Genomic DNA, 27,838 nt, shown 5'->3' with positions numbered 1-27,838 from the left:
AAAAAACTTGCAAGGAGGATACTAAAGTTAAAACAAAGAAAAAAATGTCATGTTAGAAACTGTTCTTTCTCCTAGAAATTAGCAGTGGGTCTCTCCCAGTAATTTATACTGTGTGGATATTGGATAATGAATATTTTACATTTGACAATGGCTGCTAACAGCTAACGAACATCCAGGGAATTGTAAACGTACAAGGTCGCGAATGAACCAAAACATTATTTAAAAATGAAATCTTGTGTGGGATATTTTCTTTTTTGAACTATTATGTAGCAGCTTTTGTCGAGACGAAGGGGTTCACATTTGCACCCGCAGCAGCAGCCGGGTGCTTCCTCCCTCCTCCATCGCAGTCTGCACTAGCACCGTACAAACTATTCAGCGCATACCCAGAAGGCTCGCCAGGCCAGAAAAAAACTTATTAACCTGCTCGAACAGCGTTGCTGCTTTGTTCAATCTTTCTTCGTTCAATAAACCAAAAGCAGAAAACTTCATCGTCTGATTCTTCCTGCAGGTTCCTGGGTTCATCTCCAATTCTGAAACCCAGCTTCAATCTTGAAAATTGAGGAGAGAACAAAAAAATGCACTCAAAATTCACAATCACTCACCACGGACTATCCCCTGCGGCACCCTGTTTTATGGTCCCTGACTATTATCGAGTTCTCTGCAAGTTTGAAATTTCTGCAAGAAGTACTGCTCATCACGGTGTTAGATTCAAGCTTGTGGCCCAATCTCCGGATGATAGATGGAAGTTAAATGATGCTAGTGAGTGCTTATTTTCCTGTTGAAATTTTGGTGTTCTTTGAAGACATCCGTTTCTTGGTTTTGAAAGCAAATATTGCCCTGCTTTGATATTAGATCTTAAACTGTTACCCCCTTGTGCTTTATAAGGGTTAAATACACTTTACCCACCAATGAGGCTGATTCAAATATTTGCGCACCCATAGTTCAATTTTTTCGTTTTGCTCGGTTTCAATCCGTTGGTAACCTGTACTACTCAAGCCTATATAGTTATGAATTAGAACAAAATTAGGGAAGATTTTAGATTTGGTTAATAGAGAAAAGTAGCTTGAGAGGGTAATCAACTAGTCACTGTACTAGCCTACCAGCCGTGGCTTTTCTTTAGCCATTGTGGTCTATGTACCTAATTTTACTATCTTTCACGCTCATTATTCTGGAGGAGTGAAGGACCCTTAGCTTCCCAAATGAAAGAGTGAAGGGCAAAATGAATAGTATTGGGTTCATGAATCAAATGAGAAAAGAAAGACTTGCAAAATTATTCCCATGAGAGTCCAAAAGCCAAACTCTTGTCACTTCCCAACTAGAAACAGAAAGGATCAAGAGCAATAATCAAAGGGGCAAGCTCGTTGGCCTCTCTATCATTAAGGTTCACAAATTGAAGGAATACTTACTCTCTTTTGAGAGGTGGAAGCAAAAATAGGGCTATCATGCAAAACAAATTGGCAAAAAAAAATAAAAAATGAGGATGCATAAGAGCTAAAGGAGCATCCCTAATTCATCCTCCCAAGAGTGATTCTCTTTTAATTACCAATAGTGTGCTGAACATTAGGGCAAGAAGGGTGATAAATCGAAGACGTAAATTTTTGAGGACTGAAATAAGTATGGTAACCCCAATTTTAACATCCCACAAATTTTGTGGAAGTCCAAATTTATTGCAAATCACTTGTACCAACCGGAGTTAGGCTCCAAAAGAAGGACCATAATCACTTCTCCACCTAGGAAATGTTTCCCTCTAGACCTATTGATAGTTGCCCAACCTACAAGACTTCTTTATCTTGCTCACCTACACTCAACCACCGGAAACCCCTTGCCAATTTCTCAAGTCTCCAAGCCACTTTCACAAGAATTCGAAAGAGGGATGTATACTATAGGGGAATGGACGAAAGACAAGCATGAACAAAAGTAATACGACCCCTAAGAGTGACAAAAACTCCTTTATAGACATCCAACTTCCTAGAAGTTCTCTCAAAAATCGCATCCCAAACATAATCAATAGTAGGGTAACCTAAGGTGACACTTATATTTTGTATGCCAATTTAGAACACCACAACTTGATAACTTAGCAAATGGACTTGATTTAATCCCAATAACAAATGCCAATCCAGGAAAAGTTAATCCTTAGGATTGTTGGTGGCTGAGCATGGTTGTGCACAAGTGTGCTTGTTATTGGAGGAGGAAGGGGCTGTGGTGGTTGGGGTTTTGATGGGCATGAAGCTTTTGTCATTATGCTAGCGAAGTTTGCTCCATGTGTAATTTTTCTCGCAAATCCTCATACAAGAGGGGATTCTTCACATCTAAGTGGTATAAGCGCCAATCAAAGTTAAACGCTGACGAGATCAATACATGAATAGAATTTGGATTAGCGAAAGAGAAGGTCTCAAAATAATAAATACCATATGTTTGGTGTACTCCTTGCAAACAATTAAGCCTTAAGATATTTGATGGCGTAGACTTAATGACATCTAACCAAATCCTTACTTGGAGGAAGATTCTGCCAAGTCCCATGCCCCTTTGGTGGTCAAGCCATACATTGCATGCTTTCACTGAGGCATAGGAAACGCTTCAACATGTGGGGAAGGGATAGAAATAAAGGAAATAAACGAGGAAAAAGAATGCATAAGACTAGGAAGGTGAAGATTTGAAACATAATGAGCAATAGGATAAACAACTAAAGATTGTTGAGTATATGTTACAATTGACAATTCCAAGTCATGTTGGGACGGATCTCCACAATTAGAAGGTGAAACAGTGAAGGAAAAAAGTGGTAGCTGCATGATGCTTGCTCTTTGTCTTTCATAAACCCTTAATTGTTTCAATAACTCATTGATTTGGAAGAGGAATGTAAGTTTTCGATAGAGAATTAAGGGTAGGAGCAAGATAATCAACACTCAAGGGGATTAAAACACAAGGTGAGTGAGTAATTGTTGGTGGACTCTAAATAGATTCATCCAAGGAGGAGCCAACTTTTGAGAAATAAGGTGTCCCCTAAAAAAAGTAACATCACCGCTAACATATTTCTATGAGTGTGGGGATCATAATATCTTTATCATTTTTGACTCCTTAAGTGCCAAATAAGAACACATTTGACAATATGAGGAGAGAACTTGTCTTGACCAAAACATGAGCAAAACATGTGCACCCAAAGACAGGAGGTGATAAAGGATATCGATGTTTTTGGGCACATAGTAGAAAAGGGAATTTGCCCCTCTAGAACATTGGAAGGCATCCTTTTAAGAAGAAAACAAGTTGTAAATAGAGTATGAGTCCCAAAGGTTCTAGGAACATGCGTATGAAAGAGTATATACAGTGCTATTTCAAGTAAATGTTTATTTTCCTGTTAAGCTAATTCGTTTTATGTATGCATGTTGTTTGGTGAGTAATCCCTTTGGCTAATTAAAAAATGGAAGCTCATTTTGAACATATTTAGGTGCATGATCAAATTAAAAAATTTGAATACTAATGCCAAACATAGTTTTTATTTCTTGCTAGAATTGAGTAAATACATTAAGAAATTCAGACTAGTCTTTATATAGGTCATATGTGGAAAAAACCATCCAAATATTCTTCCACAGATACAAAATTTTGATGACCGGTCAGATTCTTGACTCAACATGGACTCCAAATATTAGAATGAGTAAGAGAAAATAATGACTTACAATGTGACTTTAACTCTAGATCGAGAAGATGTACTAATATGCTTTTCTATTTGACACCTAGACACTCAAAATGAGAAGCAGACTTGGAAGATGAGAAAAACTTGTTGGATGGCCCAAATGAACATGCTACTGATCAATAGAAACACCATGAGTAGAAACTAAAGAGGCCCTATGACAAGAACTAAATCCACCATGACGACCACCATTGAAATAGTACATGCCATCCCTTCTCAAGCCCTCAATCAATCCTCTCCTTCTTTTGGAGATGTTGAATAACACAATGAGAAGGAGAGTTAAGTAGGATATTATGAGGTCCCACTCCTTTTAGGTTTGAGAATATGTGGTTGGACCATGCTTCTTTTAAGCCATTAGTGATGAGTTCTTTGGAAGAGGACATATAGAGGGGTCGGGAAGGTTTTAGGTTTAGGAGGAAATTGAAACGTTTGAAGGAGAAATTGAAAAATTGGAATAAAGAGGTGCTTGGTGATGTTAGAGTTAGAAAATCTAGCATCCTGGGTGAGTTGGACTTATTGGATAGTAAGGAAGAGGAGACTAATCTCTCGGAGAGTGAGGAGGCAAAAAGGATTTCCCTAAAGAATGAACTGGAAGAGATAATTTTAAAGGAATGAGGTGCTGTAGGCAAAATACCAAATTTAAATGGGTCAGAGAAGGTGATTGTAATGTTAGTTTCTTCCATAGGTTAGCTAATGGAAAGATTAGGAAATATATGATCAAGGAGTTGGAGGTGAGGTAGATGAAGGATCCTAGTAGGACTGTCTCTGAGATCTTTGATTTTTTTGATAATCTTTATTCTGAAGAAGAGGATTGCAGATGATGGTTGAGGGGTTAAAGTGAATCCCATTTTTAGAGACTAGATGCTTTGGTTAGAGAGGCCTTTTTGATGATAAGGAGTGAGGGAGGGGGTGTTAGTTTTTGGAATGGAGAGGGATGAAGCTCAAGTCCAAATGGTTTTAATTTGGCATTCTTTTATGACTGCTGGGGTATAATTTTGGATGACTTGCTTAAAGTCTTCACTAAATTTATGGGAACAAGATTGTGAGTAAGAGCATTAATTCCACTTTTATTACCCTTGTGCCTAAGAAATCTAGATCCATTAAGGTAGAGGACTTTAGACCTATTAGTCTAGTCTATAGTGTTTATAAGATTAACACCGAAAAAACCTAATTCAGCTCCACGTAAAATAGCCAAAGTATGGTTGAGCAATCGACATGATATATTTGCTCACATTCCGGGCGAAGGTCATAATTCGTAGGAACATTCTATGGTGTTAATAAGAGGAGGTAGAGTGAAAGATTCGCCAGGTGTGAAATCCCATTGTATTCGAGGAGTCAAGGATTTGCGCTTGATAAGACTATTTCTACAGCTCAAAGTGCTTTTGGGGGGGGGGGTAGGCAAATAGTGGATGCCCTTTTGGCTGCTAATGAGGATATTCATAGGAGTAAGAAGAGGGGTTTAATTTTTAAATTGGATTTTAAGAAGCCTATGATAGAGTTAGTCATAATTTTTGTATAAAGTTTTTGTGAGGAAGGGTTTTGGTGAGCATTGGCGATGGTGGTCAAGGGGTTGCTTGTCTAATGTGTGGTTCTTAGCAGTTGTGAATGGGACCAAAATCTTGTTTTAGGGCATTGAGAGGTATTAGACAAGCTGATCCACTTGCCCCTTTTTGTTTGTCGTAGTAGCTGCAGTGTTGAGTAGAATGGTGGATAGGCTGTAGATGAGGGGGTAAATGGGTTGGAGTGGGGAGTGAGGTAGTGGTGTTTTCTCACCTTCAATTTATAGATGATACTATCTTTTTTGTAGATTATCGTAACCCTACTTTCAGATGTATTTTCGGTATCCTCCATATCTTCGAGAGGGTGTTGGGGCTTAAACTAAATATAGGAAAAAGTGGTTTAGCAAATATTAATGTGCTTGCTGAAACAAGTTAGGGGGCAGTCTTTAAATGTGGAGTGTGGTCTCTTGGATTCCCCTTTGACTTATCTAGGGGTCCTTTTGGGAGGTAATCCTGGATCTGTGGAGTTTTGGAACCCGGTACTTGAAAGAATGGCCAAGAGGCTTGACGGTCGCAAGCGGGTATAATTACTCTTTTTCAAGCCTATTAATCTAGTATTCCATTATATTATTTGTCTATTTTTAAGATACCAATGGGGATTGCTAATAATATTGAGAAAATAATGAGAGATTTCTTGTGGCCTATAGTAGGGGGTTTTCGGAACCATTTAGTAAGGTGGGAAGAGGTTTGTGGGTCTAAATTGGAGGGAGGGCTGGATCTTGGAAAATTGGTGTATAGAAACATTGTCATCTTGATTAAATGGTTATGGCGTTTTCCCGCAGAATATCATTGTGTAGAAATCTCTACAGTGTGAACGACGGCCATGGTTAGTGAATGACGGCTAGCGGTGTGAACGATGGCCACGGTTGGTGAATGACGGCCACCTACCATGGTAGGTGAGCCACCGCCACCCACCATGGTGGGTGAGCCACCACCACCTACCATGAGATCTTGCCACAAGTCAGAGGCTATAAATTGAGACCCCCCACCGAAGCTAAACTACACATCTCAACTGCATGTTGTGTCCTCTTCTGTTTTTCCATATTTTATTCTCTATGTACATGTTAAATAGGGACCCGAGTATCTAAAGAATACACAATTGAATATACAATTGATTCATTCTCATTCTCTACACATTCCCTTTGGCATAGAGTGATTAGAAGTAAGTATGGTTTGGGTGAGAATAGGTGGGATACCAATGTTAGTTTGTGATATTCATCGGAGAGTCCATGAAGATCTATTTCTCAAATTTATCCCTTATTCACTCCTCATATTAAATCTATGGTGGGGAGGGGTTCTCGGATTTGTTTTTGGAAAGATCTGTGGTTGGGGAATGATGTTTTGTCGTCATATTTTCATTGTCTCTTTCAATTGAGTTCAAGGCAGGATAGTATGATTTCCTTCTTTGTGGTTGATTCAGTCAGCCCTTTGGTTTCTTGGAACTTTCATTTCAGAAGATCTCTAAATGATAAAGAGATGATGGAGCTTTCCTCCTTGTTTTTGTTATTGAACAATTGTCATCTTTCTTCAAATAGGGATACTCGGTCTGGGGTTTGGATCATTCGGGGGTGTGTTCTTGTAAATCTATTTTTGAGTTTTTGATCTATTCCAACTCTTGTTTTCCTCTATAGTCATCTATTTGGAAGGCCACAAATCCCCCAAAAATTAAGGCTTTCATTTGGCTGATTGTGCTTAATAAAAATCAATACAAATAGCCTGTTGCAGATTAGGAGACCTTTGAAGGTCATATCTCTAGATGTTTGTGTGCTCTGTTATTCGAATTCTGAGACAGCATTTCATATGTTTTTACACTGTGATTATGCTTGGAGAATCTAGAATAAATTATTTGGTGTGATGGGAAAAACTTGGGTTTGTCGGTGGAGGGAATGTTGGCTATTTCTTTTGATGGCTCAAAAGAAGGAAGGATAAGGCTGCACTTTGGAATTGTCATGCAGTGTTGTATAGATTATGTTTGGAGAGTAATGCGAGGATTTTTTTAGGGAGAAATTTGGAGAGGCAGCTGGTTTGGGAGAAGATTCAATACTTGGCCTCTTTATGTTCTGTTGGCTTTGGATGCTTTGAGTTAGCTTTTCAGAAGTACAGCGAGAATGGAGGAATCTTTTGCGCTGATTTTTTCAGTCTTTATTTGTTTCGTAGTTTATTGTTTATTTTTTCTGGTTTATTCCAGAATTTTGATTGGAGATGTCTTACTCTCCTCTTTGTAAATTCTTCCCTTATTAATGAAATCTCTTCTTTTGTTATTAAAAAACACAAGAAGAATATTGCCACAACCAGATACTGGTTAAACCAAATCATCAGCAAGTGTAACCATAGAGTGTAAAGTAACAAGTTTCAAGGACGGAAATAAAGTAGGTCTTCCTATCATATGGGAGGAGGCTCCAAGTCAATAACCTAGGATGAGGAAGATGAAGAGGCAAGGAGCCCGACAATAATTTGGGCACAGTAGCATCAGATGTAGAAGACTGAGTTTGGTGTTATTGAACCATGCAAACAAGATTGTTACTCTTCAGGACATGGTGGATAATGTACTTCAACTCCCTAGTAGAGTGGCTAGGTGCATTTTGAAGTGTCAATAGTAGAATCACCCTCGGCAATAGACTTATGGGTCAAGTAGGTTTCCAATGGAGATCCTAATGGCAATATTGTCGTTGCCACTATGTGTGCAAATGCGAAAATTGACACTACAAACTCATCCTGATACAATACAATATTACATAGTAATCAATCATGAGCCCAAGTAGGTTTCTAATGGAGATCCTAATGGCATTATTGTCCTTGTCACTATGTGTGCAACTGCGAGAATTTCCACGACAAACTCCTTGTCTTGATACCACACAATATTGCAAGCAATCAATCATGAGTACATGCAGCATCAAAACAGCAGCATTATGCCACAAACAATCTGTGGAACAGCTTAAACGCAATAGCAGTATACTTGAAAAGAGCATGACTGACTTCAAAATTAGCAAACCACAACGAGTGTACACAACATCCTATCGAGGATGTTGCACAGCCTAGATGAGAGGAAGAGTGCCCCTAAATGATTCTCAAACCGTCCAGAAAATCAGATTTGAGAACTGCTTAGGGAAGGATTAGAAAAATAATGAAACACAGTATATCATGATGCTCCCATCAGCTCCTTCATTTCTTGTGAGGAGGGTTCTTCTTCTTGGGATTTCCTTTTTTTTTTTTATTTAAAGGAATCTCAATGAAAGAGAGGTCGATGAGCTCACTTTTTTTTTCCTTTGTTGGACCAACATATTCTTTCCATTGTGAGGATGAGAGAGTGTGGGAGGGTGATTCATCAGGTGTGTTCATGTCTAAATCTTTTCTCTCATGCCATTTGAAATCCGCCTCCCCTGACCTTTTCCCTTGGAATCACATTCTTTGGAGGGCTAAGGTGCGCGGGAAGATTTGGGCCTTTGTCTGGGCCATGATGTTGGAAAGTATTAACGTGTATGATTTCCTTCAGAGGAGAAAGCCTTATATGGCTCTCAATCTTGACATGTGTGCATCATCTGTTGTGAAAGAAACTAGACGAATGCTCATCTTTTTGTGCATTGCAGGGTGGTATTGCAGCTTTGGGACACCCTTTTTCCATTTGTGTGGGAAGAGTGGGTGGCTTCGGGAAAGGTGGGAGAGTTGTTATTGGTTAACTTCGGTGGTTTTAAAAAAAATAGAAATGGTAGAGCTCTTTGGAGTGTGGCTGTTTTTGCCATGCTTTGGAACTTGTGGATTGAGAGGAATGTTAGGATTTTTAAAGGTCGTTCAACCTGCTCATGGCTATTATGGGATAAAACTTCTTTCCTCGCTCCTTTTTGGGTGCACTTTTTTTTTATTATCACTGTCTGACGTCATAAGAGATTGGAAATCAGCGCTTTTGTGATTACTACTTGTATTGTTTTTTCTTTGGTGTATCTTTGCTTTCTGTACTCTAGATCTCTGGGCAGGATTCCTTTTCCTCAGAATCACGTACTCTGCTTCTCATTTTAAAAAAAAATAACATTGTCTTCTTTTATACAAAAAAAAATCAACTCAGATAAATCAGGTTTAGAGGATATCAATGCTCTGATACGATGTTGTAAGGTTAGAGATGGAGGAGAGAAGAAGAGAAGAGGAAAATCAGGTGGCAGTTTCCTGGAGCATACATACAGATCGAGGTCTGCCCTCTTATATATTAGTATAAAAAATGTATGAAAGACCAAAATGCACCCACGAAACCACATAATTACAAAAATAGCATATTCCCTTCCAACAATATGAGTGGACCAAAAAAAAAGTGGAAATGGAGCTCATATTTGGCTTCTTTGGTCAATTATGGAGGTATGAAGGGTAAGAGAGGTGGGTTAGTATGCTGTATGTGATAATGGTTTATTATTGGATGGAGTTTGTGAGCAATTGCTCCCCCCCCCCCTCCCCAAACCACATGTACTGATTTGTGGGTCAATAGTGTTTTAGATCGATGGGGGTTGACATCCAAATCGTGAAAGTTGCGACTCAGATGTTAACCATTTTCAAATAAAAAATCATATGAAAATATTGATAAATTTCAAAATCATACAAAAAAGCTGTTGATGGGTAATCCGGAAAATCCCAAAATAGGATGAGGGGTCTATGCCATGGAGTAGTGGCCAAGAATTTTATTAAATGGATTGCAATTCAGCATAGTGTACTGATTAATTGCCCTAAATAAGTGGTTCATGCGTACCATGATCCAAAATGGTGTACAGACTAGGCCTAACTCCCTGCTCCCCCAAAAAAATAAAAGAAAAAAGAATTGGTTACCTCATAAGTAGTGTACCCTGCTCCCAAACCCCATGCCAAGACGGCAAGACCCTTACCAAATTGCATTGTGCTCAAAGTAACTGTGGGGTTGTGTTCTAAGGTGGTGTGTGCATCTGGAGTAAGTAATGCAATAAGACCAATGATACCAAGGGGCTATGCTCAGCGAAGGACAATGAAGGAAGTTGTATTGAGGAGGAAAAGAAATGGGTTGATACTTTTGGAAAGTGAGAATGAGTATGACAATGATTTTGTCTATGATGGTTATTTAATATTGGATGAGGTTTGTGTACGATTAGGATTTGTTTCTAATTCTTCTAACTTTCTTGGGGATATTTCTCATGTGCCTCCTCCACTTGAAGGTTTGAAAGGTGTATCTATTTTTGAATAGGATGGTTTGACTGAAGAGCTGCCAATGACAAATGGTATTTTACTACCCTTGTGGAGGGGTTTAGTGCAAACAATATTGAAGCTCAACAACTGATGGATAAGATGGGATTGTGGTTGGCTCCTGACTGAGCTGGGGGGCAATGAAGTTTGTTTGGATGATGGTAAAACTAAAGTGAAGAGGGGCATAATGAATTAGAAAATATTATGGAAAGGGTTTAATGAGGAGTTTTCTTATTTTGAGTTTGTGATTTTTTTTTAATACTTTTTTTGATCTGTTGTCCTCTCCTGTTGTAATTTCACTATTCTCTCTCTATTTTTCTTTTTTTATCTAAAAAATATTAACAGTTATTGCACCTCATACACCACATACATTTTGTTGATGTATTTTATTTATAATATTTTAGTTCTGAATCTGGTTGTTATTTTATTAACAGTTTCTATTTCATAAAAAATCCAATTCTTTACTATTTATTTCCATCATTTTTGAAATCGAAATTGATATCGAAACTTATGAAGCCTAAAAATTTTAATTGAAATTGAAATTTAATTCCTTGTTAAGCATACTCTAATAAAATGCTTTTGTCATCTTCCTTCTTGTTCTTGTGATATTCATGCATGACTAGAACAAATTCAATGCATTTGGTTGTGTTGTTTTTATTTTTTTATTTTTTTAAACTCTTTAAATTATCCCTAGTAGCTTTGTGATTGTCTTATTGGCAAACCATATCAATTTTTGAATTAGGAAGTAGCCTGGATTTTTCAAAATGATCTTTATGTTTTGGTAATCTACTTCGATCTCTGTACCTTTGTTCATGCCTGCCTCCAAACACACATGCACGTACACATGCATTCACACACTAAAAAGACTTAATGGTTCAGAAAAATTTCACCAAGCAGTAACTTATTCAAATTTCAAGCTTCCATTTTCCATTGTTTATTGGTACCTAGATGCCCCTAGTCAATTTTCTCATCAGAATTTCAAAGAAAAAGAGCCATGGGAAGGGCAATCATATGTCACACATTTTTCATTCATATTAGCATTTGTTTTGGTCTCAAGGCCTTTCCTGTTTTCATCTTTGCTAGAGATTCGGTCACTTCAAAAGTAGCACATCAGCCTTTATGCTTCTATTGATAGGGGAGAGAGTTATACACCGCCTTGTCTCTAACATATTGAACTTGTCTGTTTCATAGTTTCTTGTCCTTTGAGGAACATGTCTTAAGGGTTTTCAAGTTTCCTAGGCTGTGCATTTATTAATTCTTTTCAATCTTTGACTCCTTTGTCTTGTTGGGAGCCTTGAGGCCTGATAGGTTTCTCATCTGATCTCTAAAAATGTTCATTATAGTTTGCATTTCTGTAGTATCTATACACATGGGTTCTTCGTAGTAACTGCTGATTGCTGTGTTAAGAGCCACATGTTTACATTAGACCTTTGCTGTAAATATGCCAATTTTTATTGCAAGCTTGTTGATATTTTGAAGTAAAAAGATCAATGATCATCATCACTGAAATAATTTTAGAAGTTATATAAAGATTTTTATGGAATATGTTATGGTTGCAAGCTGTTGTGGTGTTTGTGTTCTGGCTATGTGGAACTTGTTTTTCCTTGACAGATGTGGTACAAGGAAGAGTAAATTCATGGCTTCTGAAGACCCAAAACTTTCTGAATGAAGTCACTTCTCCACTGGTAAAAAGTGGTCATGTTAGAAATCCTGATCCTGGAAAGGCTTTGGATGTTCAAGATATGGACGATGTATTTGTGGCGGAACAAACTATTGACAGCAGAACACCAAATGGAAATCTTTCTTTAGCTGCCATTGTTTCTATTGAACAATTCAGCAGGTAAATTAGGTGGCAGTTTGGATCCTTGTGCCTGAAGTTTCTAGAATAGTTGTCTATCATGTATTTAAGAAAATGAATCTTATGTGGTGAGAATTTTCTATCTTGATGCAATAATGCTTCAGAAAAGTAATATTATGATGAGAAAGAAACTAGTGACTCTCTTTTAACCCATGAAAGTTTTTTGTTTTACAAATGTGATAAACTCACTTCATTAATACATCCCAGAATGATTTATGTATTGGTGTTATAAATCATAAGGCATTTAAACTAATCTTTGGGAAAACAAAGCATATTATTTTTAATGCATCTGAGAATGATTTATGTATTGGTGTTATAAATCATAAAGCATTTAAATTATTCTTTGTTTGAAAACAAAGCATGTTATTTTCATTTATATTGATTTAAATTGTCAACCATGTTGTGTAAATGGAAATGTTAGAAGAGGATGTGTTATTTTAGTTATTAGGTTGTATTTATAGGGGTACTTTTGTATTCATTTTTTTGATAGCAAAAAAGAGATTTCATTAATAGGAGAAGAATTTACAAAGAGAAGAATAAGACATCCCATTTAAAAATTCTGAAACAAACCAGAAGGAGAGAAAAAAAAAAAAAAGAAAAAAAGAAAGAAAGAAGAGGACAAATCAATTCAAAATATTCCTCTAATCTCGCTGAACTTTCATATAGCTAACTCCCTTATAACACCCAAATCCAATGCACCACAAAGAGGCCGAGTAGTGAATCTTTTCCCTAACCAGCTGCCAATTCAATTTTTTCCCCGGAAAGATCCCTGTGCATTGCTCTCCAACCACAATCCCCACAACACTGCAGAAATACCACATTTCCATAATACTGTCCTATCCTTCCTTCTTCCAAAACCCTTAAATGTAGTAGTCAACAATTCCTCCCTGATGTTAGGCACGCCCAATTTTCTCCTAAAACACCAATAACTTATTCCAGATCCTCTGAGCAAAATCAGTGTAAAAAAAAGATGAGGTGCTGTTTCAAAATTCAATTAGCAAAACACCCAATATCTGGAGATAGAGCCTTAAAAGGTCTCTTGATCTGCAACAAGTTATTGGTATTGATTTCATTAGGCACAACCAGCCAAATAAAAGCCTTTATTTTTGGGGGTACTTTGGCCTTCCACATAAGTGAATGTGGAGGGAAAAAAATGGGAATGGATCTAGAACTCATAAAAATAATTTATAAGAATAAACCCCTGAATGATCCAAATGCTAATTTTGGTCTGAATGCCCTTTCCATCAGGTTTGCTTTCATTATATAGAAGAGATTTACATAGTTGTTGGCATGGTTGCCCTGATTTTCAGCACTTAAATGCTGCCAGATTTTCAGCATTATTTACAGCCTAATCAGCATTATTTGCAGCCTAATTGCCTGATTTTCAGCACTTAAATGCTGCCAGATTTTCAGCATTATATACAGCCTAATCATCATTATTTACAGCCTAATTGCCTGAATTGTCTCCGTTAACATCTCCCCTCAAATTGATGCTGGTAAATCAAGAAGCATCAATTTGTCAACCAAGAACTGATGTTGGTGCCGAGAAAGAGCTTTAGTGAACAAGTCTGCAGTTTGACGTTCGGTGGAAATGTGAGGAAGAGTAATTTCTCGTTTGTCAAAGGATTCATGTATGGAATGGCAATCGACTTGAATATGTTTTGTACGCTCATGGAAGACAGGATTAGCAGCGATCTGAATAGCACTGGTATTATTAGCATGAAGAGGAGTGGAATGAAGCTGAGAAAAACCAAGTTCACCCAATAACCCACAAAGCCATGTGATCTCAGAGCATGCAGAAGACATAGCACGATACTCAGATTCAGTGGAGGACTTGGAAACTCTGTCTTGCTTCTTACTCTTCCAAGAAATGAGTGCATTGCCTAAGAACATGCACCAGCCAGTAACAGAGTGACGAGTATCCGCACATCCGGCCCAATCAGCATCACTATACCCCACCAACTGTAAGTAAGATTCCTTAGGAAAGAACAACCCATGTGTAAAGGTGCCCTTCAGATATCGAATAATGCGGCGGACAGCAGCTAAATGAAGATTTCGGGGAGCCTGCATAAATTGACTGACTTGCTGCACAGCAAAAGAAATATCGGGACAAGTAATCGTTAAGTAGTTCAAACGCCCAACAAGATGCTGATGCAAGGATGGATCTGATAGAAATTCGCCTTCCTCTTGACGAAGCTTAAGATTTACCTCCAAGGGAGTGTAACACATATCAATCGGAGTAAGCTGCACCTCAAGGCCAAGATAGTACTGCAGGAGACCAAGATCTTTCATGTGAAAAGAGGCCTCGAGATGCTGTTGTAATTGCTTAATTAGCTCAGTATCAGAGTCAGTAATTACAATGTCATCAACATATACCAGAAGCAATGCAATTCCTCCAAAAGTCTTGCAAAGAAAAAGAGATGAATCAAACTGACTCTGAGTAAAATGAAAAGCAAGGAGGGTAAAGCAAAATTGATCAAACCATGCACACGGATCCTGTTTCTGTCCATACAAGGATCGGCGTAGCCGACAAACCTCTGAGGAAGGTGTAGAAAACATGCCAGGAGGTGGAGACATAGATTTCTTCCTTCAAATCCCCATGTAGAAAAGCATTCTTCACATCCATCTGCCGGAGAGACCACCCCTGCGATGCAGCAAGTGCCAACGATTGATTGGTAGTAGGCAAACGATTGATCAAATAGACAGCAGTAGATAAAGCTTCTACCCAGAACTTAGAAGGTCTAGAAGAATCAATCAACAAAGTATGAACGACATCTAAGAGACGACAATTCTTACACTCAGCGACTCCATTTTGTTGAGTGGTATGAGGACAAGAATGCTGGGAAATGATCCCCTTTTGTTGAAGAAAATTTTGAAAATAATGAGACATCTACTCCCCCCTAAGTCGGAGTGTAAAGTGTTGATACAAGTACTGAACTGTGTCTCGACAAACGCAACAAATTTTTGAAAGACAGAAAACACGTAAGCTTTAGAGCGGAGAAAATATATCCAAGTGAATTGACTATAATCATCGATAAATGTGGCAAAATAACGATAATAAGAGGACTCACACCCCAAACATCAGCATGCACAATCTTAAAGCAATTAGAAGCACGACTACCATGCGCAGGAAAAGGTAAAGTTTTACTTTTACCAAGATGACAAGTAGCACACTAAGATACAGGAGAAGAAGAAAAGGAATCTTCATTGCCCAAAAAACCATGTTTCATAAGATGAGCCATGACAACAGAATTAGGATGACCCAATTTCTTATGCCAAACTTCATTAGGAATATAAAATTAACGTCTCACTTTAGGCCCCTTTGCGATCACCGTCCCTGACACCTGATCCTGCACAAGACAACCACCACGAGAAAAATAGACATTACAGTTATTATCTACCAATTGTCCAACAGAAATCAAATTGGTAGACAATCCAGGAGAGACAAAAACATTGCGAAATGAAAAGCCCAAATTACCAACAACAGCAGTAATTGGAAGAGTATTGCCATTAGCAAACTGAATATTTTGCGTGCCTCTATACTTACGAACACCATGGAGACCCATCATATTACTAGTCGTATGATTAAAAGCGCCCGAATCAACAATCCAAGAAGTTGAGTTCGTAGCCGTACCTTGCAGGCCTAAGGCTGTAAAAGCAGACACAATCATCTGTTGGACCATTGCTGGTGTGAGAACAGACGAGTCAGAGCTTACAGTGGGTGGCGCAGAAGAAGAAGAAGAGGACTGAACAGCATTCTGAAAAACTTGGGATTGGTGATTTTGAGGCTGCACTTGACAGTGTTTGATGATATGGCCTTCTGTTTTGCAGTAGTTTCTTAGGACAGTTACAATCTACTTGCAACTGAAACACTGCAACTTGTTCCTCCCTCTCCCTTGTGCTGCATATGCTACATTCACAGCCTCAGAAAATACCTTCTCAGAAGTCTTACCCATCTGAGTGGATAACCGCTGTTCTTCACTCAATAAATCTCCCAAACAAATATCCAAAGAAGGAATTGGATTACGGTTCAATAAACTGGCTCGAACAGGCTCAAATTCAGGTAGAAGTTTTTCATAAAAAACTGATCGTGTTGACTCTCAGCCTGAACTGCTTGAAGAGCCGCGAGTGCCGTAGGGGGAACCTCAGCATGAAAAATAGCAGAATACTTGCTCCAAAGATTAATAAAACCAGAATAAAATTGTTCAATAGGTAAATTAACTTGACTGTAATTACTAATTTCCAACTCCAAATGGAAGTTCCAAGCACTATGATCTTGGTGGTAAATACGGTGGAGATAATCTGGCATAGCCTGAACCGTAGTAAAATAGCGAAGATTGGTCACAAGGTGAGACTCAATCGTCCCCAACAGCCAAGAGATCACCTTAGCATCCTTGACTTCCCATTGTGTAAATTCCTTTTCATCAGTGGGAACTCGAGCAGAACTATCAATATGATTTGATAATTCTTTCCTTTTCAAGAACATTTTAAAAAAGAATTCCCACGTAGAGAAATTCTTTCCAGTAAATTGAACAATAGTCTTTTCAATAAACATGATGAAAGGCACTTAAAAAAAAAAAAAAAAGCCCAAGCAGTCAACCAAATAAACGGAAAGCCTAACTCAAATCAGGTCCAAATCCAAATAATAAGAGGTCCACGGACAACCAGATTACAAAAGCCCAGAAGAAATAAAAAAGCCCAGATTAAACACGGGAGACCTAGATCAAACACAGAAGCCTAACTCGAAATACCTGCCCTGTGTGAAAAACGACACAGCAGAGGAAGAAACACAGCACCTTCGTCGATCACACCAGGAGGAGCCGAAGCTGCTGACCACCAGAGAAACTGCCGACAGCCACAAAGATGCGCAGCCACCACGAGAAAAACACCAAGATGAGTAGCCCCCAATGAAGGACAGCATGCGCAACTAAAACAAATTCCAGCAGCCCCAAACACGACTCAAAACTACCAAAGTGGATTCCACAGAGAAGTCTGATGCCCACGAAAAGCAAGAAAGAACTTGCTGAAACCGAGAGAAAGAAAAAATAAAATAAAAAAAACAGTGGTGAGAATCGCACCCAGTGATTAAGACCAAAGCGACGGAATCAGAAGAGGGGCTAGGATACAATGTTAATTTTGGTCTGAATGCCCTTTCCATCAGGTTTGCTTTCATTATATTGAAGAGATTTACATAGTTGTTGCCTGATTTTCAGCAGTTAAATGCTGCCAGATTTTCGGCATTATTTACAGCCTAATCGGCATTATTTACAGTCTAATCAGCATTATTTACAGACTAATTGCCTGAATTATCTCCGTTAACACCAAATACTCAGACTGAACATCCCTATATGAAGAAAGATGACAATTATTCAATTAAGACAACATGGAAGATAACTCCACTAGCTCTTTGTTGTGAAGAGATTTTTTGAAATGAAAGCTGCAAAAGACCAAAGCGGTACCCAAATCAACTGCAAAGAAGGAAATCACATTATTCTGCCCTGAGCTCAATTGAAAGAGATGAGGAAAAGATGATAATACATCATTCCCCAACACAGATCTTTCCAAAAATGAATCTGAGAACCCATCCCTACCAATTTAGTGAGGAGTGAAAAGGGGATAAATTTGAGAGATAGATATTCATGGACTCTCCGAAGAAAATCTCAAGCTAACACATCCCAACCATTCTTATTCAAGCAAAATTTACTTCTAATAACTCTATGTCAATGGGAAGAATCTTCTAGGGAAAAAAACACCATAACTTTCCAAGACCCAGACCTCCCTTTAATTTAGACCTGCTAACCTTTTCCCAAAATTACCAAATGATCCCTATGACCCCTGACTCCAGACCACATGAAATCTATAAAAATTATCTTTATTTTATTAGGAATCCCCACCAGAATCTTAAAAGCAAATACATAATACAATGGGATACAAACAAGCCTGAATAAGAGTGATTCTACCCCCCCCCCTCCCTCCAGCCATCTAGTCACCTAGCCACCCTTTCCACTAGTGGATTCCAAAAATCTGCAGACCTGGGATTAACCCCAAAGAGACCCCTAAACAAGTCAAAGGCCAATCTAAAAGACTACACCCCACATTAGAAGACCACTCAACAAATACGCTTTGCTCTCTCGCGACCCCTACTCTATGCTAAAGGCCCCTACTGTAGCTCGTTTAACAGGTACATTTATGGCTACTAACCCACTTTTCCCCATGTTAATTTTAAGCCCCGACATGGTGACAGCCTTTCAAAAACTTGGAGAATGCCTAAAATGTCTTTGAAAGAAAGGCTATGATCAGCTAAAAAGAAAATGGTGTCATCAAAAAACTGAAGATGAGAAATCACCATTCCTTCACTCCTCATTTTCATCAACCCCCGATCCTGTCCTACTCAAACATTAGCTACTAAGGTAAACAAAAATGGGGAAGTGGATCTTCTTGTCAAATAGCTCTTAACGCGCTAAATCATGACTTAGGTTCTCCATTAACAATTACCGAGGACCACACATTTGACACACATCCCCTTAACTATAGGTGCCAACGCTTGCCAAAACCTTTCTTGCAAAGATTTTATCCTAGAAACTCCAACTAACTTTGTAATTGGCTTTCTAAAAATCCAATTTAAAGATGAACTCTCTCTTCTTTCTCCTATGAGTATCTTGCACCACCTCATTAGTTGCCAAAATAGCATCCACTATTTGGCTACTCTCCACAAACACAATTTGAGTAGCAGATATATATATATATATATATATATATTGATAGCGTTGAATAATTGGGTAAAATGGAAGACCTCAACTCAAATGATAGGTCTGTCCCTCTATTTATAATATATGTCAAGTACAATTGGAATGACCATAGTACTCTTACTAACTCACACTTAACACTAACAAGACTCTAACACATAATAATAATGCTAAATGACTAAATAACCATTAACACTCCCCCTTAAGAAGGAGCATATATGTCATATGCTCCTAGCTTGTTACAAAAGAATTTCACATGAGCACCTCCCAAGGATTTAGTGAACGAATTAGCAAACTGAATTTAGACTTCACATGAGTGGTTATAATGAGCTTCTGTACAAGTTTCTCTTGAATAAAGTGGTAATCAACTTCAACGTGCTTTGTCCGCTCATGAAAGAGAGGGTTGGAGGCAATATGAATAGCAGCTTGATTATCACACATCAACTCCATTGGTTGAAAATGTGAAAAACCTATTTCTTTCAACATGTTCTTCAGCAAAACAAGTTCACATGTAATGTGCGCCATAGTCCTATACTCTGACTCAACACTTGACCTAGCCACCACAGTTTTTTTCTTACTTTTCCGAGACACCAAAATACCACTGATGAAGATACAATACCCGGTTGTGGATCTTAGGTCGGAAGGTGATCTGGCGCATTCTACATTTGTATATCCCTAAACATGAGTGTGACTTCGATCCTAATATAAGAGACCTCTCCTTAGTGCACCTTTGAGACATCTCAAAAATGCGAATTACTGCATCCTAGTGACTTGCTCTCAGGGAATCGAGAAATTGAGTCACAACACTTGTTGCGAAGGATATACCGGTTGAGTGATTGTGAGATAATTCAACTTTCCAACAAGTCTCTGGTACTAATGTGGGTTAGACAAAAAATCACCCATATTTGGCATTAACTTACTATTGGGATCCATGGTTGTCTCACTAGGTTTGGATTCCAACAACCCCGCCTTATCTAAAAGATCAAGAACGTATTTCCTATGTGACAAGACAATTCCTATACAAGATTTTGATACTTCTACACCCAAGAAGTACTTCAATGTTCCCAAGTCCTTGGTTTGAAACTTACTTTGTAGGAAAAGCTCTAGGTCCTGGATGCCTCTATCATTATCACTAGTGATCACAATGTCATCCACATACACAATATGCAAAATCATGTGAGGTGGAGTACGACGATAAAATACAGGGTGATCTACTACAAACTGATGGAGGCCAAACTCAAGTACTACAACACTAAAATGGCCAAACCATGTTCTTGGAGATTGTTTTAACCCATAGAATGATTTCTTAAGCTGACATACTAAGCTTGACTCCTCTTGAGCAACAAACCTAGGTGGTTGCCTTATATATGCCTCCTTATGAAGATCACCATGTAGGAAAACATTCTTCTCATCTAACTGATGTAGAGGCCAATGACAAGTGGTGGCTAAAGAAATGAACAAATGTATTGAGGCAAGTTTAGCGACCGGAGAGAATGTCTCTAAATAATCCAAACCATACACCTGAGTATACGCCTTAGCAACAAGGTGGGCCTTCAAACGAGCCATAGAACCATTAAATTGACTTTCACATTGTACACCCAACAACAACCAACCACAGACTTTATCAAGAGGAAGTGGTATCAAATTCCAATTATCATTATCATGTAATGCACACATCTCTTCAACCATTGCCGTCCTCCATCAAGAATGGGATAAGGCATAAAAAATTGATCTTGGAAGAGCAACAGAAATTAGAGTACTAACAAAGCAGTAATAAGAGGGTGACAAGAAATCACAACAAATAAATTTAGAGATCGGATGTTGGGTACAAGTGCATTTACCTTTTTGAATAGCTGTAGGAGGATCAATATGATGTGAAATAAGAACGTTCGACGAGGGAACTAAAGGCACAATAATAAAAGCTAGAGGATCAACATCTTGGGAAATAAAATCATCCGAAGAGGGAACTAGAGGCACAATAGTAGAAGCTGGAGGAGGCACTTCCCCTTGAGTTGCTGTGTGTATATCTGCTTAGTAGGATGATCCAAGTGACGAGAAGGCCTCAAACTAGATGAAGATGTAGGAGTGTTGGGCACATATACTAAGTTAGGATTTGGAAGTCAAGGTAGATGAAGGGTCAATAGAACTTAAGGAATCGGATTAGTACAATAGACTCAGAAAAGGTGACATTAGCAGGGACAAAGAATCGATGTAAAGTAGGACTATAACATCAATATCCCTTTTGAGTGTAGTAATAGCCTAGAAAAATACATTTGATAGCATGAGGATCCAACTTATCCATTCCTGGAGTTAACTGATGGACAAAGGACACACAACCGAATATACGAGGAGGAAGGGAGAACAAAGGAGCATTAGGGAAGATAACTGAATATGGGATTTTGCCACCAAGGATAGAGGATCGCATTATGTTTATGAGGGAGCAAGCTGTGAGCACAACATCACTCCAAAAACTTTGCGGACATTAATTTGATATAATAGGATATGAGTGACTTCAAGAATATGTCTATTTTTCCGCTTTGCAACTCCATTTTTTGTGGAGTGTGGGCACAAGGACTGATGGATCATACCAAAGATAGTTATATAAGTACTGAATTAGATATTGAAGTGCTCCTTAGCATTATCACTATGAAGTATCTTGACTGGCATATCAAATTGAGTCTTTAGTTGAGAACAAACAACACAAAAAGGTATCAAACAACCCGAAACGATCTTTCATTAAATATAACCAAGTCATCCTAAGGTAGTCATCAACACATGTAACAAAGTACCGAAACCCTAGCTTTGATGTGACATGACTGGGACCCCAAATTAGGGGTGAGCATAATTTGGTTAAAACCGAATTAATTGAATTAACCAAGTAAATTTGGTTGGTTCAATTCGATTAAAAATTTATTTGGTTCAGTTCGATTTTTATTTTAATTGATTTTTGATTTTTAGTTATTGGTTCAATTTTGGGATTTAATGTGTATAGTTAACTGAATTAACCGAATATTAATAATTAATAATTATATATATCTATATTAATTAATAATTATATATTATACATGTTAATTAATAATTATATATTATATACTAAGATGTTATGTATTATATATATATATTATAAATTTTATATATATATATATAATATTATATATTATAATAATTATATATATATGTTATATATTATATATTATATATTATATATTATATATTATATATATATATATATTATATTTTAAAATTTAATAGATAGTATATAAGTTATATATATATTAGGGCAAAAGACACTAACCTTCCCTGAGGTTTGAAAAATTCCAGATTCCTCCCTTGAGGTTTCAAGAATTTCAAGGACCTCCGTTGAAATTTGTCAAAAAAACACAAACCTCCCATTTTATTTTGCAAAATAAACAAGTTTTTTGAGTGGAGATTTTTGTCTTTCTGGTAAATATCAGGGGAGTTCTGTGGCATTTTTGAAACCTCAAGGGAGATCTGTGGCATTTTTTAAAACTTAGGGGAGGTCTCTGCCTTTTGGCAAACCTCAGGAGAGGTGAGTATCTTTTGCCCTATATATTAAAATATTAATTCGGTTAAAATCAGTTAATTGATTTAACTAAAATTTGATTTGGTTGGTTTTAGGTTCAGTCAATATGAAATTTCAGTTTTGTTTGGTTAACAAGGTTCTTTAATCAGAATTTTTCGATTAATTCGGTTAATTAACTGAATTAATCGTACTGAATGAATGCTCACCCCTATCCAAATATTGGAAAGGACTAGCATGAAAGGACTAACCACCTGTTTGTTGACCTAGGAAGTGAAGGGAACACGATGGTGCTTGCCCAAGGGACAAGACTCACACTTAAGATTTGATACAAAACTCAATGTAGGAACTAGCTGTTTTTACTTGTCCAAGGATGGATGAACAAGGGGACAATGGATTTGAAGTGGGGTAGCTATGACCATGGTGGTCTTAAATTTCCACCAAATTGTCAAAATTTTGTTTGAAATTTTCGGTTTCCGTGACCCTTGAAATCGAAATGGCAGTTGATTTCCGTCTTGCATAATTTCCATCGAAATCTCAACTTACTATCTAAAATTTATCGAAATCTCGAAATTTTAGCAAAAGTTGTCGAAATTTGAACCATGCAATGAATTCCCTCAGAATTCAAATGAGAGATTTAGGAGCAAAGTGAAATTTCTCTCTTAAATTATTTTATTTATTAAAAAAAAAACAAAAGATTATTACAAGTTCTTTTGAAATTATATGAAAAAATAAACCTACATATTTAACCATTCATGTCTAAATTATCATTGCTTGTAAAATAAAGAAAATTTAAGTGACTTATGAAAAAATCATTTTTATTAACTAATTCACTAAATATAATTAATGTACATTATCTTTCAAATATGTTTGATGCACATATTATATTACAACTTCTACACCTCATACACAGCATAGATGTATTTACTTGTAATATGTTAGTCCTAAAACTTACATTATTATTTCTATTAATCATTTCTAAAGCTTCATAAAAAAATTCCATGTTTTACTACTAATTTCCATTATTTTTCCAAATCAAAATCGAAGTTGACCTCGAAATCGAAATTTCCGTACTTTTGGAGCTTTGAAATTTGAGTCGAAATCGAAATTTAAGACCTTGGCTGTGACTGTGCTGGCAATGGGTGGAGAAGGCAACTCAAAGTAGTAAGTCCGTGTGCCTCACGTCCTGTGCCAATTGTCTTTCTCATTTTCATATCTTGAATAATCACATAATCAGGAAAGAATGTGACAGAACAATTTAGTGACTTTGTAAGCTTACGCTGACATGAGATTGAAAGGAGATTCAGGAATGTATAAAGCAGAAGAAAGAGAGAAAGGAGTAGGATTTACTGTTCCTATCCCCTGAACAGCAATAGTGTACCCATTAGCTTGGGCAACTTGAGGTAGATTTTTAGGACACTAGAGATCAGAAAAGAAGTTGGTTGCACCTGTTATGTGGTCAGTGGCAGCAGAATCGATAACCCAAGGACTGGTAGGAAGGATACTAGATGACATACAGACTGTAGGATTACCTTTTTGGGCAAAGGACGCAATTTGATAAGATGCTTGTTGAGACGATTGATGCTGTAGAAACCTTGAATACTCCTCCCCTGGTATAGTCATAGTACACTGTTCACTCAAACAAGTGACTAACGAAGGAACCATACTTTTGGGATTTGCATACTCCATCTCAACATTCACAAACTCAGACCAATGATCATACGATTAATTGGTGGAACAATCAGAACAATCACGAACAAGGTGACCCACCATGAACAAGTCACAATTAAATCAGTACAAGGCTGCCACAGCACCAAGAAACTCAGACGCAGCCCCAAGAAAGCAACACACAGCACTGGAACAATTGGAGAGGTGAACCACCGAAACAACCATGAACAAATCACCAACAAACTTATATAACACTGCCACAGCCTCACAATAACAGCTTAAGAGCACTGCCACTGCTCCAAGAAGGTCACCAATGACTGTTACTAACACCGAACAACAACTAACAAGTTACCACGAGTGCATGGTCACAACAAAGATTCTTTGAGCAAAATACATACCCAACAGCTTGATATTTTGGTTTATGGAAGGAATTAGAACATTGAATCAAAAAACACAGCAAATCCCACTGTTTCAGACCCAATAAACTCAATAACCATTGATAAACAGCTTCAGGAAGCATCAAACAACCTTTGGTTTTGCACATGAGCAATTAAAAAAGGTGAGGTCTTGGACAAAAAACATAATGAAAAACTCCAATAACATGTTAATAGAGGGATTGGATCACTGCTGGATGATTTCAGGTCAAAACCATGCTTGAGCTTCACGTGCTGGTATGTGGGGTCAGCTTTGGCAGCCTTTGGTTGGTGTGTGAGGGCACATGGGACACTGCGTGGAGATGGGAATTCAGTGAGGGGCAGATCGGCAGTGTCTGTGGGTGACTATGGTGTTGTTTTTGCAAAATCTATAGTAGATTTGATGTTCTTCAACTGTCAGGGTTGCCCAGAAAATTCCAGCAACTGCGTTGACTTTTGGCTGCTGCTGGCTGTTTTCTAGGGCTATAATATTGCTAGAAATTCTTCTATGATGGTAGACATGCAGCGGATTTTGGGTTTTACACCCCAGTTTTGATGGTGGTGGTAGCAATTAGGCTTTAGGTTTCAGAACCTGGCTCAGATACGATGTTAAATAATTGAGTAAAATGGAAGACCTCAACTCAATGATAGGTCTCTCCCTCTATTTATAATATATGCCAAGTACAATTGGAATGATCATAATACCCTTACCGACTCACACTTATTAATAACAAAACTCTAACATATAGTAATAATGCTAAATGACTAAATAACCATTAACAGATAGAAAAAGAAATTCATTAGATAAAGATTGAATTTACAAGCAGGAGAGAGGAATCTCCTTAACAAAGTCTGATAATCCTCAGGAAAACCAAAAAAGAAAATTGCAAAAATAAAAAATGACAAAAAAAACTCAAGACGCCCTTCGAAGAGGCTTCCAAATGTTGTTAAACTTCTGAAACACACATTCCCTTGAAGTTTCCATAGCCCATACACCATAAAGAAGCCATAGAAAGAATCTTTTCCCACACAAAACAATTTGAGTAGTATAGTTTTATCAAGCACCGCACTCAGCTAAAAAAAGAAAAATAAAAAAAGCACCATGCTCAGCCTATTAGCTAGTACTTTAGTGATAATCTTATAAATGCTAGAGACTAGACTAATAGGTCTGAAATGCTCTACCTTAATGGATCTAGATTTCTTAGGCACCAGAGTGATAAAAGTGGAATTAATACTCTTGCTCAAAATCTCATTCCCATAAAATTCAGCAAAGACTTTAAACAAATCATCCTTAATAACATCCCAACAGTCTTAAAAAAAAGCTAAAATAAAACCATCTAGACTCAGAGCCTTATCCCTCTCCATTCCAAAAACTACCCCCTCACCTCCTCATCAAAACGCCTCTCTAACCATCACATCTGATCTCTAGAAATGGGATTCCACGCTAATCCCTCAACCATCGGTCTATGAATATCTTCCTCAAGAGTATAGATTATCAAAGAAATTAGTGATCTTAGGAGCGATCCAACTTGGTTCATTGACAATTCTCCATTCCCCGGCATCCAACTCCGTAATCATATTCTTATCTTCTTATTTTTTATCCTATAGAAGAAACTAGAATTACAGTCGCCATCTCAGACCCATTTAAATTTGGTCTTTTGCTTCTAATTCCTCATTTCCTTAAAAATCACCTCGTCCAATTCATTCTTAGAAAAATCCTTTTTGCCTCCTTATTCTCCAAGAACCCAACTCACCTAAGACGCTGAAGTGTCTAATTCTAAATCACCAAATACCTCCTTGTTCCAAACTTTCGATTTCTCCTTTAGACATTTCAACTTCCTCATGAACCTAAAACCTTCAAACCCCTCTCCAAGTCCTCTTCCCAAGAATTCCTCACTAGTGGTTTATAGTAGCATGAACTAGCCACATATTTTCAAACCTCAAAGCAGTAGTACCCCAAGAAACCCCACTTGATTCCAACATAATAGGGAAATGATCAGAAGGAGGTCCAAGGGAATAAGCCTCCACAAACTACCCACATAACATCCCAAGTAAGCATTGGTATCCTAACCATTCTCGTCAAACCCAAAATTCCTATAACTCTATGCCAAAGGGAAGTTTCTTCTAGTGGGAAGTGCCATAACCAATTATCTAAAGGGGCAGTGTTCTTAGACACCAAATTACCAAGACCCAACCCCCTTCCTTTTGAGACCTACAAATCTCCACCCAACACTAAAATGGCCCCTACGACTCCCCACACCAGACCACAAGAAATCTCTTATGATTCTCTCAAGTTTTCTAGCAATTTCTATTGGAATTGTAAAAACAAATCAGAAATACAACAGAATGCTAGAGAGGCAGGCCTGAATAAGAGTTATTCTGCGCTAAAGAGAAAAAACCTCCTCTAGTTATCTAATCTCTGTCACCCTTTCCACTACTAGATTCCAAAAATTCGCAGCTCTAGGATTCCTTCCCAAAGAAACTCCTAAGTAAGTCAAAGGCAAATCCAATAACAACAGGGCCACATCAACAGCATATTCACTAGCTCTCTCAATAGGTACATTTCAGGCTGATAAACCGTTCTTCCCCATATTAATTTTGAGCTTAGAGACCCTCTTTTACATAATATCCAATATTTCCTAAAAGAAAAGCTGTTATCATCTAGGAAAAGGATGGTATAGTAAGCAAATTGAAGATGAGAAACCATCACTCCTCTTCCCACTTCAAACCCCTTTCACCCAACCACACTATCCACCAGCTTGCTCAATACATACATCAGCTACAAAGACAAATAGAAAGGGATATAAAAGGTCTCCTTATCTAATGCCCCTCAAAGCACTAAACCAAAATTTGGTTTCACCATTCACAATCACCGAAAACCATACATTATACAAAGAGCCCCTAATCCACCTCCACTGAGAACCCTTTCTCGCAAAAACCTTTTCCAAGAAGCTCCAACTTACTCTATCATAAGCTTTATCAAGTCTATTTTGAAAACAAACCATCTCTTCTTATTCCTATGTGTTAGATTACCACTTTACCTAGAAGCTTAAGCTCTTAGGTTGTGGGTCAACAATGTATATCAAGCTTTAACGCTCCCCTGCACATGCTGCTCGACAGCACGTAGAGAGAAACACACAATAAATAACACCTTTTATAGGGAATATAATAATAT

The 27,838-nt window shown here is 37.7% G+C and overlaps 1 protein-coding gene across 2 annotated transcripts in view; it reads left to right on the top strand.

Moving 5' to 3' along the window:
- Positions 1-221: 221 nt before the first annotated feature.
- LOC131163780 (uncharacterized) overlaps positions 222-27,838 on the top strand; it is a 139,132-nt gene continuing 111,515 nt past the window's right edge. Inside the window, exons 1-3 of one of the 2 annotated variants that reach the window (XM_058120521.1) lie at positions 222-399; positions 509-759; positions 12,049-12,277. In XM_058120521.1, coding sequence (XP_057976504.1) covers positions 576-759; positions 12,049-12,277 — 413 coding nt within the window. In that variant the 5' untranslated portion in view covers positions 222-399; positions 509-575. Of the gene's footprint in view, positions 760-12,048; positions 12,278-27,838 lie in introns of both variants that reach the window. The other variant, XM_058120520.1, reaches the window with a different exon arrangement.

Source organism: Malania oleifera, chromosome 9 (assembly GCF_029873635.1).
Source record: "Malania oleifera isolate guangnan ecotype guangnan chromosome 9, ASM2987363v1, whole genome shotgun sequence".
Lineage (NCBI taxonomy): Eukaryota > Viridiplantae > Streptophyta > Magnoliopsida > Santalales > Ximeniaceae > Malania > Malania oleifera.
The sequence above is the reverse complement of the archived record's forward strand: the minus strand, read 5'-3'. Positions and strand labels throughout refer to the sequence as shown.